At 33.3% G+C, this 14,181-nt stretch overlaps 1 protein-coding gene and 1 long non-coding RNA gene across 2 annotated transcripts; both read left to right on the top strand.

Annotated features, from left to right (window-relative positions):
* Positions 1 to 141: 141 nt before the first annotated feature.
* Positions 142 to 3,519, top strand: LOC127839022 (uncharacterized). The gene is made up of 3 exons (XR_008030115.1): positions 142 to 322; positions 759 to 841; positions 1,843 to 3,519. It is a non-coding gene; the product is annotated as an uncharacterized LOC127839022 (long non-coding RNA).
* A 1,841-nt stretch (positions 3,520 to 5,360) lies between these two features.
* On the top strand, positions 5,361 to 12,970 carry LOC127839932 (transient receptor potential cation channel subfamily M member-like 2). The gene is made up of 5 exons (XM_052368325.1): positions 5,361 to 5,574; positions 6,498 to 6,674; positions 6,948 to 7,076; positions 10,929 to 11,165; positions 12,767 to 12,970. The coding sequence occupies exons 1-5, from the start codon at positions 5,368 to 5,370 to the stop codon at positions 12,968 to 12,970; spliced, it is 954 nt and encodes a 317-aa protein (XP_052224285.1). The 5' UTR covers positions 5,361 to 5,367.
* The last annotated feature ends 1,211 nt before the right edge of the window (positions 12,971 to 14,181 follow it).

Below are 14,181 nucleotides of genomic sequence, written 5' to 3' on the forward strand. Positions count from 1 at the left end.
ACGTTTAAATCACGCCATTAGAAGAAGAATTATCTTTAGTTTTTTCACCATAATAATTAAAAATGGCATGCGAGTTATTTTAGTTTAAAGCACCAGAAGTGTTTATTTAAATGTCTTATTCAGCATTGACGCTACCAACGATATATTTCATGAGGGTCGAATGATAAATGATGCCGAAAATGGAGACGCAAAACAAAAATGTGTAATGAAAATAGTTGAAGTCAACCAAACTCCCCATCTATGCACTTTCGCCGACAGAGACATTGCAATTGGCGAGGAACTCCGATATGATTATGGAGTACCAACACTTCCATGGAGAAAGGTACATTCTATTGTAAAGATGTCATCTGTGATGGATTTATCACTGATATTTATCCCATTTTAAATTAGCTTTAAATGTCTTTTGAATTATTATTCTTATAAATATAGCCAATCAGTTTTATGATTACATTCATGTTCATTCATGAGTTATTCATTTTAAATACAGATATTCAAATATCTTTTTGCCGTAAATTAAAATGTTTAATCATTGAACGTCGTCAAGCTCTACTTTAATGCGGTCTGTCTGATAATGTGTATTTGTTATTTGAATTGTCAGAAATGCACGGAACAAAAAATGGGTATGTTTCACAGTGATTTGTTATTACTACACATGCATTAATACAAATGCGTTGAACTAAATGGTTTCATGAATAACAAACTTTTTAACTCTGACTAAATTATGTGTTATACCATTTTTTGTTGTTGTTTTTGAATAGGCAACACACTGACTACTAGATCTATTGACAGCCAGGAACCAGGACAAACAACATCCGTACACACGGAAGAAAGCGATGAGACGGTTTGTAATATTTCACTATGTCGAAGCTACTAAGGGGTATTTTCTGGTTTGGTTTATTCTTCAGTGAAATGGGCGTAATTTTGCCTTAAATTATATTGTGCCAATATTTATTCCGGGTGATGCTAATTGGTAACTGGGTTACGCGAATTTTAAAAGAATAAAATATTGTTTACCAGTTGTAGTGACTATGAACTACTTGTCTTTCAAAATCTTCATATACACAAAGAATTTAGAACTTACACCTGTCAATGAAACTGATGAGCATGTGTATTAACCACTGTAGTCTATAAACATCGACTTCATCATAATCACAAAAAACGTTAATTATCGCTTATCCAAGAAGTGTAATGTCATTAATTTTAATTTTCAGTATTAGACTTATACGCTGCCAATTACTGTGTATGAAACTCTGAGACATTAGGAAATTTAACTTGCGTGTTACATATGGACATTGGTTGATATTTTATCTTAACGACAAAAAAACAATAGCGTCTACTCGATAGTTTACTATACGATACATTCTGACATGGGTAAGAAAAGATAGTTCATTTTATACCCACCACCGCACAATACATACAGGATTTACCGTGAACCACAGTCCGTTCACCAGTTCTTTTTCCTTCCAACACATTTGTCCAGAGAAGTACAATACCTTTCATTTAACCGTGCATACGTTTTGTCTTATTAGTATCTGTAAAAAATATTCATTGTATACTTTTTCGAACTTTGATAACATGTTTGGAACAACCTGGTATATGTTATGACATGCTACGTCGGTGTATTCAGCCAATCTTTAAAAAAGTAATTGTTTGATTCATAAGGCAAAATAATGTTTCCAAATTTGTCGTGTGACATCGATGTCATTATCAGGTGCCGTAAGTACCTGGACGCTTTTGTCGAAATTTGCTATGAAAAATTGTACTGAAGTATATATATTTAATATGAATATCTTACACATGGCAGTTAGCGACGTCATATGGTGTTTGATTATCCATGTACAGAAAAGGGTACTTCCAATACCAGGAGAACAAAACAAGCAGCCAAAAAGCAATGGAGTGAAAACGAAAAAGGAGCTGTTCACAGACACTTTGATCGTTTTTTGATAATGGGTAAATTACCAGGGAAAAAAGAAATACTTGCATGTATTGAAAGTGAGAATGACCTTCACAACAGAAGTTGGAAAATTGTCAAAGACTTTTGCAGAAATTTAATTGAAACAAAAAAGCGACGGGGACTTTTAACTTAAAAAAATATTACACATATAATGCACGTTTAGGAGAATACGTTAAAGGATGAAGTTGCCACTTTTTTGTGTTTTCTTGTTCTATATACTCTTTTCGAAAAAGATATATGTGTGCTTATTGTATTTGAATGTTTTATTAATACGGTTCAGTCAAAAACGATATTTGTTAATAATCATATCGCCGAACAAATTAGGAATGGTATATAGTTCGGCCAAAGAGTGTTTCTTTGTACTTTCTATTACGAGTTTCTACGAGTTACTCACTATACAAGTTATTTTTTACCCTAAACTTGGTGAATATGAATGAATATAGCAAACATGATAACAAATCAATCTAGAAGGCTAAACGTTCAGAGAAGGCACAAAAAAATTCAGTCGGATAAATGGAAACAAACATTTTGTTCATGCATAACAAACAAACACTTTTAGATGTAATAAGATAAATGTAAATAACATAAAAAACTACTGCTAAACTACTGCTACAATATGAAGAATACAAATGAATATTTTTTCAATTTTACAAAATTTGTTTTGAATGACAGGTGTCTGACTTGCAGTTGAGTACTTAATAGTTATTTTAAAGTAAAAATTTACCAAAATGTAAATTATTGCGTAAATATCGCACTAGAATTGATTAAATAGTTGTAAAATATTACAATAATTTCCTACACATTTGTTTTGCGTGTTGATATTCACATTAGCTATCAATTCACATATTTGCTTTGTGTATATAATTGGTATGTTTATATGTTTTTCATATCAAAATTGCTTGATCTACAAAAATTCACGAGGAGTTATGCATTTTTTCCCATGTTTTTAATTGAAGTTTATAATTCAACGACGATGAAAATTACTAAGATGCCAGATTTAGTTATGTTTTTGTCTCATTTATGGTTAAAGATCAATTAACATACCCATTTCCCAGACTAAGATATTGTTAAAACAATTTATCGCGTTTGCGACTGACCTCTTTTATGCATTCTAACACAAGCTATTTACTTGTTGTTTTCGAAAACTCTTCATATACACACACTTGAACAAGCTGTAGATTACCTAGAACAAAACATATTTGAAACATATATTTATATGTGATATGTAAATGCATGCACAAAGCTAATAACTAATCATGTTTATACACTTTGCGATATGATGCTATAATGTCGGTTGTTTTAAGTGATTAATCATTATGTTAACCATGTTATCTGCCATCTGGAATGTAATTAAGTGTTTTGACATGTATGCGAAATTGATCTTGTTCGATTTGGTGCTGTATATTCAGAATTGAGTCACACTGTTATAATTTTCCTGTTGGTACATATTATTTTTAAGTTGGCACCAACAAGGGTCTAACAATTGATCCACATGTGCACTCCCAGTAAGTTTATATACTATAATGTAAGTGATTTAAAATAATATTAAACTACGTGTTTGATAAGTGTTTGCTTTGGTTCATATTTAATTATTAGTGTTTTGTAGTGCCTCGCCACATTCGTTGTAAAACGTTCATGGTTGTTTAAAGTTATAGATTTTATTATTTTTGAAAATGCAATAAATGTATTTAAGACAATTTAAGTGAAGCGGAAGTTGCCATGCGTGTGAATGAATTTTCTGATGTTTACCTGTTTCAGGGGATTAAATGCATGAGTTATTTTATAATGTCAGAGTAAGGAAAAAGTAAATTTACCCTACTCAATCTACATGCATATGGACAGTTCTACTTTTAGGATAAAAAACTTCATAGTACGTGACAATCGTGAATGCTTTTTTCTGATGGAAAAAAGGAATTAAACAATTAAGCCGGCTTCCCCTCTCCTTCATTCGGTTTGACAAATAGCGTGGCCTGAAAAAAATAACATTATTTTTTAGTTTTAAGAACGAATTGCATTCATTTGTTGATTAATTGCACCATGATTGTTATAGTATAATGCAGCACTTGCATTCTTGTAGTCGGCTTATAGCTAATGAAGTCATAAATGTATTGTTTGATTTGCGTTTTGTCTCTTATGCTTATTTTGATGTGAATAATATTTGAGTCAATCAAATAAGGCATTTTTGTATAACTCATATAAGGTCATATGATAAACATATTTAATTTAAATATTGTTTCATACATATTCTTTTCAATTTTTGTACTAACTTAAATATTATCCATGAACGTGCACGCCATTGTCCTATTAACAACGGTACCATGATTACACACAATTACCCCTGTTGGTAAACGCAAATTTCCCGTTAGACATTATTGAAGACAGTTCCACGGTAATAGCGCGCGTAAGTTCCTCTCTTGGTTAACACAATTCCCCTGTTGGCACACATTAAAGTTCCACGGTTGGTACGCACATAGTACCCCTGTTGGTATACACCGTTCCCCAGTTAGAACACATTGAAGTGCCACAGTTGGAACGCACTAAGTTCCCCTGTTGGTATACACCATTCCCCAGTTGGTACACATTGAAGTTCCACAGTTGGTACGCACTTAGTACCCCTGTTGGTATACACCGTTCCCCAGTTGGCACACATCGCAGTTCCTCATTTGGTACGCACATAATTCCCCGGTGTGCATGTAAAATTTTCTTTGATTTATTACCCTATTTATCATAATTTTTATGTCAAAATCGTATTTTAGGTTCGAAACTTGTCTGTTCTTTATCACTTTCAGCTTTCTAGAACATGTGGAAATGGTGGTCCCCGGTTGGTAGGTTTAGAACACATTTCCCCGGTTGGAAGGTTTTACAAGTATGTGTGTGTGTGTGTGTGTGTGTGTGTGTGTGTGTGTGTGTGTGTGTGTGTGTGTGTGTGTGTGTGTGTGTGTGTGTGTGTGTGTGTGTGTGTTTGTGAATCCAATAACAAATTTGTTTTTGGATGTTTCATGCGTAGCAAAATTTAAAAACAAATTGGCTCTATGCATTTAATGTACTTGGTTTTTGTTTTTGCAATCAACAGTGTTACATGTGGTCACAATAATTAAAACCCATTAATTGTGGGATAAGCAATATGTTTTATGACATTTGTTTATAATGCAATAATTAAGCATATATATGTTTCAATGCTTGTTTAACATTGTTGTTACTCCAGCTTGTTTAATTATAATGTTCGCAAGTGTTTATGTACGTTATAATTTCAACATACATTATGTTGTCACAGCCAAGACTTCCAGTTAAAGGAAGGTTGGTACTGTTATTAACTTGCGTATACATGGCACGTTAGTGATACTATCTCTCATTTAATACCAAACGGAATTGATGTTAATTGATGTGCATTTTCATTAAGAAACTCATCTGCTATGGCGACGGGTATTCTAAACGAATCTGCCCAGAGTGATGACACATACACGAATCAGATATTAACGCTAGTGATACCATTTTGGCAGAAGACATGCATAGAATTGGCTATAAAATCGAAACAAATGGATTTCCTTGACCAGCTAGCAGTCCGCAATCTGTTTGGAACTATTTGGAATGGAAAACTCGAGGATACAACTACGTTGAAGGTAATCCATTTTATAAAAAAACTTGTTTTTAATTATTTACAAAGTTAATGTATATGTTCTTAAACCATAAAGCACATTTCTAAATAGCCCGTATATAGTTAAGATAATTTCCTATTGTCATCTCAAAAAATGCACATACACCAATCGAGTGCTTAAGAAAGATAGAGTTTTTACGTTCTGATTTTTAAAATTCTTTCCCAAAGATTAGTAGTGCATAGTATTCACATATATGTTGCTTAAGAAATCATGTAATATGAAAAGTAGTTCAACTAATGCTAAGCGTGTTTTTGTTTGCGATTGTGGTTATAACTACATTTGTTAAAATATTTAATCATCATTTGATATTGATATTGTCGTGCATGTAAACATACCTTGTTAACAAAATCACAATAAAAAATAAAAGTCAGTTTTCAAACATCACATCGCATACTACAAACAAACCAAATTTTCGGTAAATATGTATTTAAATTGGCCTCGGGTGACGCGTTTAAGTGTAATACCAATTAAAGACGCTTCACCTATGTCCAAATAAGATTTCTAGCGACATTTTCACACTTATCTGCCTGGAAAAGATCTTCTACGTGTATCGTCCTTACTAGACGCAATATAAAAGAAGTTCAATATGCTCCTAAACCTGTTTGGAAATACAAAGAAAACGATGGCGTGATGTTTTCGATGAGATCAATAAACATATAATATATAAATACACATGAACAAAAAGATTTAACAAATTAAATGTAGTAACATAATTAGCCACGACAGATATGTGAGTATGTATGAATTACTTGTGTAAACTATGTTTATGTATTAGCTTATTGTATATGTTTATAAGAACAACAATTGCTTTATTAGCATCCGATATTGTTGCATCTTATTCTGAAATTATTATGATAATTATATCTGTTAATGCTTTGCTATTTCAGTTTTTCTCTTGTATAATGTGTCCAGCGTTATCGCTAAAACTATTGAATTACAAAACGGACAAAAGTACGACCAAGTACAACACAGTCAAACGAACAGCACCGAAAAAGATCTGTGCAAACCTTGGCAAGATCAAGGACTTCTTACAAGCTTCAAAAACAAAACTTGCGTATAATTTGGTATGCATTTTTATACTATTACACGTATTTAAACTTCATGCACTATTGTGTACTCACATTATCTAAACCTGCTTTCAATTATTAAGAATTGTTTAGTGCTGGTTATGGTTAAGGCGATTTTTTTTGCAACGATAACTTATTACAAACATATGACCCTCTTTCATTTTCCATTATAAACTATGCATGAATATAAATTTATAAAGACACTTATTTGTAATGGCAACAGACCTTGTGTCTATTATCAATTGTAACTTATACCTTGTTGATCAACAGATATCGTATGTGATGTTTCTGAGCCTTTTCGCGTACGTACTGCTGTTTAATCTCGCATCAACGATCTCGAACTTGGAATATGTATTGATGACATGGGTATTGGCTATACTGGGAGAAGAAATAAGACAGGTAAATAATAGAACAAAAAAACACAAATGCAATGGGTTTATGTAAAAAAATGTAAATACTAGTAGAATATTTGACAACCCCATTAATCGGTAATTTGTGTTGTGTAAGGTAATTTCCAACATGATAGTTTCGATACATAACATAAACCACCAGAGCGATAACCCGATTTGTTTCACTACAAATCTTCGAAGAATATGCTGTTTTGCTGCTCTATATTATACATACATTATTTTCATTTCACAATTGTTTTTTTTTTGCACGTCAATACACGAGAAATATACAATATGAAGAAGTGAAACTCCAGAAGCTGCATAATAGAAAACAATCGCCAAATGCCTAAACGTTGTTTTGAAAGCATAAGAAAAAACCGACGTTATGATTTATTTCAAAATAGTCTATATTTTGTAGTATACATTATATTTGAAAAATTTAACCTTGATCTTGGGGAATTATGTACCGAATACAAAAGAACGTTTCAGTAAAACACGATAATAGAATACTGGAAACAAGTTTTTAATGAATGGTTAATTATCTCCCATCGCATTAGTGCTTTTAAAACATTATGACTACTCGTGGGACACAACATTCAAACAGGTACGCGTATAACTTGTTAATAGTTAAAGGCATAGTAAACTGCTTTTTTATCATAAACCGTGGGTGATTTGCAAACATTGCTTATCCGCGTAGGCTTCTGCCTAGAATAAGGCTGCAACAGAGACTATACCGCTTCGGTCGTGACTACATAGGCATGTGGTGTAACGCCGAGTTTTGTTTCTTCAATAGCTAAGTTTAAGATCTTACACTGCTCGGATGCTAAGAATGGAAGGTTTGGTTTATATTCCCAGTTGTGCTCGTTACATTTGGTCTGTTATGACAGAGTTTGGTTTCCTAAAACGGATACAGATCCCAAAAAGGCTTGGTCATTGCATACAGACTTGTTGAAGATATAACACGTACTCGATAACAAAGTATTAAATGTATGTTGTGTAATGCAAACTTTAGTTGCGACACCGCTTGGGTTTTGATCCGAGCATGGTTTGCTGCATTCGCTTATGGTGTTTCGCCGAGTTATGTTTTTGACGATGCGGCTTCAGCATCTCGTCTAAGTTGTCATACCATGAAACAAAAATTTACAATGGCGACCTACCTAGAAGACCGAAAGGATCCGATTGAGTTAGCGCAATTTTGCATTCGGCATACCTCACTTATTATCATTGAAATATGGGAAACAACAACAACAATTGGCAAATGCAGAAGAAAATGTTTATTAAAATATGTAACAATTGACAAATAAATATTCTTATCACAAGTGTTGATCTCTATGATACATCATAATAAAACATATAACCAGATTGCCATATATGTCATATGTTCTGAGCCTTGTTCAGAGAAAACTGGGCATAATGCTTGTGCGTAAAGTGTTGTCCCGAATTAGCCTGTGCAGTTCGCACAGGCTGACTGCACAGGCTATTTTTTAGATTTTTTTTGGAATGGTGAGGCATAATTATGCGTAAAGTGTCGTCCCGGATTAGCCTGTGCTGACTGCACAGGCTATTTTTTTTTTAAATAAACATTAGAGTTAGGCATAATTGTGCGTAAAATGTTGTCCCGGATTAGCCTGTGCAGTCCGCCAAGGCTGACTGATCAAGCTTTTTGTTTTATTTTTATTTTACTAAAACATGAGGGTAAGGCATAATTGTGCGTAAAATGTCGTTCCGGATTAGCCTTGCTGTCCGCACAGGCTGAATGCACAGGCTATTTATTTATTTTAGTATTTTTCTTAAACATGAGGGTTAGGCATAATTGTGCGTCAAATGTCGTCCTGGATTAACCTTTGCAGTCCGCACGGGCTGACTGCACAGGCTATTTTTTCTTTTTTTCGTATTTTTTTAAACATGAGGGTTAGGCGTAATTGTGCGTCAACTGTCTTCCCGGATTTTTTTAAAACCTATTTTTGCGATGCTGCTTCAGCCCCAATTTTTGTTCGTACCCATTTTTTTTTCGTACCAAATTTTTTTTCCTACCCAAATTTTGTTTTTGGCATAATTTTTTCGTACCCAAAATTTTCGTACCCAATTTTTTTTTCGTACCAAAAATTTTCGTTCCCAAATACACAATTGTTATGATGTTTATAAACTTAAATTGATGCTTTTATATCAATTCTCTTCAAAAGCATCGTCACACCAGTACTTTCAGTACTTTGATTTCCAAATGCGTAGGTTAGTATCCTATTCTTCTCGGCTGCTACGAATGCAAGGTTTGTTATACATGCCCTGTTCTGCTCGTTACATATTGTCTGTTATGCTAAAGTTTGGTTTCCTACAAAGGTTAAAGATCCCATAAAGTCTCGGTCATTGCATGCACACTTGTTGAAGATATAACTTGTACTCGATAACAAAGTATTTGTTTCAAAGTTTTGATCCGAGCTTGTATTGCTACATTGGCTTATGGTGTTACGCCAAGTTATGTTTTTTTCCAAGTGCGTAGGTTAGTATCCTACACTTCTCGGCTGCTACGAATGCAAGGTGTGTTATACATGCCCTGTTCTGCTCGTAACACATGGTCTGTTATGCTAAAGTTTGGTTTTCTATAACGGTTACAGATTTTAAAAAAAGCCATTACAGCCAAAAGCAGGCACACTTGCTAAGATCTAAATCGCATTGGGGTAGCAAAGTATTTAGTAAAATATGATGTCATAAGCTGGGGAAGGCCCACAGATAAAATTATACAAATCGTGTTTTCCGTTGTGATCTTAAACACACGCTGTAGAGAAAACAACAAATGATAACAGTTTAATGGCTGCATTATATTAATTATTTTATTTTATTGAAGATAAAACATGACTTACAAAGCACAAACCAAAATAAACTTCAATGCAATAGGGCATGTATATGTTGAATTTATTTGAGGTCTAATACTATTGAACTTTAATATAATCAACGACTTTAGTTTATAAATATTTATCCGTTTTTAAATAAATATATGTTTAACAACGTTTATCTCAAGCAAAGAATTGATTTTTTAATATAAATTACTATTATGCGTGAAATGAAACCCATCGGAATGGTTTTGCAGGTAAATCGTATCATAGACTTGTGCTTTACCTAGTTTAAAATTATATTAATATCCAATAGACTTTTGATAAGTATTTTTTAATTCGCAGGAATCTCTAATCGGTAGGGGACCATTTATGTGTGTTAACCAGAATGTTTACATTTTCTATCATGATATATCAACGTATTATACTTAATCACTAAAGTCTCTTACATGTGCAAAAATATAGGGATATCGTCCATTTAATATCGATGTTAAATTCAGCATAATATACTACGTTTTCGTACATACGTCCAATATTTCTTCTTTTAATCACCTATAATTTTAACTGAATGAATTGCTATTTGAAATGACACATTTTGTTCTGAAAACCTACCGTGCGGGGCAGTTTCCCAATAAAGGTTTAAATCGAGCGTCTAGCGAGATTGGACAGAACATGCATATATGTATTGGTTTAAGTTGGGAATGCATCCAAAATCTACGTGTTGTCATTACAATTGTTATGGAAAATTATGTAGAAATGGAGTTTCCATGCAATTATGTTTTATTATTTTTTATATATTGTTCTGTAAAATAATGCTTAGCTGCTTATTCGGCGCGTAAATGTAGCTCTCAAAATCTTAACTCTACGTATTAGGCATTGGTAGATCCATTCCCGATATTGATTTGATTCTTTATCCGTAGGGCTCGTGAGACAATATTACAACTATATCAAAAGTACACCCATATTTTCTATCAGAGACCTAATACAAGTGCTTATTCACCATATACACGTATTCATGTGTGATATGTTTCCAGATGGCTACGTCGAATGAGAAAAAAGAGTACTTCTCGAATGGATGGAATATCATTGATATGTGTACAATCGCCATGTTTTTTATCGGATTTGGACTGCGATTCAAACACTTTGAAGACGCATTGGATTGGCCCAGAGTCGTGCTTGCTGTCGATTTTGTAGCGTTCTTCTTCAGACTGATCCACATCTTCTCTGTTCAAAATATTATTGGTCCCAAACTTATTATGATTCAACAAATGGTACGTGATGTTATGTGTATTTATTATATTATTGTATAATGTTTTAAATTAAGCCCTGTACGCCAGATATGATTACATCCATAATGTTACTATAACACGGAAACGGCTGCCTCAGTAACTCGAGCGCTGGACAGTAAAACCGAATTTCTTCTCCGAGTTCGAAGCAGCTCATCCCAGTTTTGTTTATGATACATTATTTACAGTATCTTTACATGAATGTGTCACGTTATATAGCTTGGTATATGTCGGTGAATGTAAACTAAGTCAGGAAAATTGTGAGAGACGTTCTATGTCATTATGCTGTTATACAGCGAAAATCGAACAACCAAACGTTAAACATACTAATGAACATCAACGGATAAGTTCGTTAAAAAATAAATAAATCTTCATAGGATGCGAGATGTTTTAGTTAGTCCAAATGAATAGTCTATCCAGTGAGATTCGTAAGCGTGTCTAAATGTTACATAATAAATACCATGCCTTGTTAATATTAGAAGATCTTCAATCAGTAGCGGCATGGCAATAGCGAAAAGCCACTAATATTTTCGGTTGTGTAGTTCATGTCTAAAACCTGCCAATATTTTTTAGTGCTCATATTAGAAAATCGTTTTTAAAAGTGGTTCATATTTTTTTTATGGAAAGTCAGCAAGCAAAATGCATTATTTTGTCGATTATTATACAGATACTGCGAGTGCAACTCAACTGAAAGGGTCAATACATGAGAATGATTATTGTTCTTCTTGTATTGTTGTATGGTTGCAGTTAACTGGACAAAATAATACAGCTTATAAATTATTATCAGAAAAAAATAGATATGACATTTACAATATTCAATAAATATAATATGTATGTTATGCATGTTGAGTTTCTATGGAAATAGAAATATATAATTACATAGGGCGGTCCTGCTATCGTTGTGGTTCAATCCCCTTTCCGGAAGCATGTGAGCTTGTTTGTCATCATACCGGACAGGTGGGGTTTCCTAAAGGTACCCCGGCTCCCACCCCCTCAGAAGATCACGCTAGCATTTCAAATCGTTCATTAACAACTAAATAGCTTGACATGGCATATATACTTTCCATTGTTTGGGAGTCTTGAAATTTAATAAGGTGGTGCACATGTCGGTTCACACATAAAGCAGCTTAAGGCGCGAACGAACCTCATAAACTTCGAAAAACACACATTCAAACAATTACAAAAATTCTCTTCTTATCCGTGACGTTCGATTTATATCACTTTAATGATATCTGAGCAATCACAGTGCTTGTCAAAATTATGTGTATGCCATTATAAAAGTTAAGTCCCAGCATTCTCTGGAGCATATATAACTATAATAAATATCATAATAGTGTTTACGATATTATCGAACATCGGCGAACAGCATTAACAGCTTGTTGACCCTCGCATATTACCAATCTTTCATAACAAACAGTAAGAACATTCAATTGTTGTTAATCGCAAGTTTTTTCCATTGCTTTTTCGTTAACGTCAACCAATGTTTTCGAGGGTTTATATGAGATTTATATACGCATCTCTACGTTTTCTTCACAATAGCAAGAGATATGTTGGATCACTTAACTCGTGTTTGTATTCTGTTCCAGTTAAAGGACCTGGTGTATTTCCTTGTTATTTTGGTGGTGTTTGTATTATCGTACGCGATTGCCTCGCACTCCATCCTCTTCCCTGATTCTCCATTTACTTGGGAAACATTTCTACAAATAATAAGAAAGCCTTACTGGAATCTTTATGGAGAACTGTTTCTAGAAGATACGGAAGGTATGTATGTGTCACCAAAACAAATCTAAATTTGTGTATAATATGATTGTACAATGTATATTATAACTAATCATATCATGAACTTCCAAGCACCTACAGCCTACAGGTATGAATTTTTATCATGGAAATTGACCGCAGTAGAATCGATTTAGTAATTATCATTTTCCAAACAGGTTCTGAGGATTGCACAACGGATGTTAGGCTTTGGACAAACGGAATATATCCGCGTTGTCCAAGCAAAACTGGACAGATTGTGGTTCCAATCATGATGGGGATCTATATGCTTTTTACCAATATACTGCTTCTCAACCTTCTGATTGCTATGTTCAGGTATATAGCATATGTCGAAACACTTGACAGTTGTTGAAATTAATATTATATTCCTGTTCTTCAATTATGCCTTTACAAAGAATAAAATACCTCTTTATTTAATAATACTTACATACAATTTTACAGTTTTCGAAATGCTTTTATGTGGTATACGTGTTTGTTTGTGTTCAAGAGCAAGGACGTTAATTTTAAATGCCTTTTCAACTTTTTAGTCACACATTCGAGGCTATTCATAAGCGATCGGAATCGCTGTGGTGTTATCAGCGATACTTCATACTAAAGGAGTACGGGTTGAGACCTGTTATATGTCCTCCTCTAAACATATGTTGGCACATATACGATCTTGTCCAACGCGTGTGCTGTCGACACTCGACTGTAGAAGATCCTCTTCGTAAGTAGCATGTCACATTATTTGATTGTAAAACTAAACGTTCATGTTGAATAATAAGGTCATATACATTGTATTATATGTTTAGCGTCCCGTTTAAATCTTGGAACTTGCAAATAAGTCAGGACAAATTTAGTCAGGTAAACCTTCATCACCAATCTTAAAATGACCGTAGAAGTATGTGAACATTCACAAATATAAATACTAATTATCATATTTTAGTTTCTTAAAGAAATATTAAAATGAAATATAAACTGAAGCGCAATGTTTTTATCGTAATGGGTGTTGATAAATCATACAATATACATGTTATAATATTATATTATTATGTATAATCGTTTAATTAAACAATGATCTGATACGCATTTTAAAAGAGCAATACAATATTAATTATAAGGCAAAATATACAATTCACAATGATAAGATCTAGTAAGTTGTTGACACTGGTAAAAGTCCCTATTCTAATAAAAAAAAGAATGTCAATAACTAAAAAACAAACAAATAAAACAGAAATTTTAGAGC

The sequence above is a fragment of the Dreissena polymorpha genome, chromosome 7 (genome assembly GCF_020536995.1).
Source record: "Dreissena polymorpha isolate Duluth1 chromosome 7, UMN_Dpol_1.0, whole genome shotgun sequence".
Taxonomy (NCBI): domain Eukaryota; kingdom Metazoa; phylum Mollusca; class Bivalvia; order Myida; family Dreissenidae; genus Dreissena; species Dreissena polymorpha.

What these genes read in the sequence shown, in the direction of transcription:
- LOC127839932 (XM_052368325.1), top strand. Translation starts at nt 5,368, where the DNA reads ATGGCGACGGGTATTCTAAACGAATCTGCCCAGAGTGATGACACATAC. An exon ending in CAAAACTTGCGTATAATTTG is followed by an intron (nt 6,675 to 6,947) that starts GTATGCATTTTT and finishes GTTGATCAACAG; the next exon opens with ATATCGTATGTGATGTTTCT. An exon ending in TGGGAGAAGAAATAAGACAG is followed by an intron (nt 7,077 to 10,928) that starts GTAAATAATAGA and finishes ATATGTTTCCAG; the next exon opens with ATGGCTACGTCGAATGAGAA.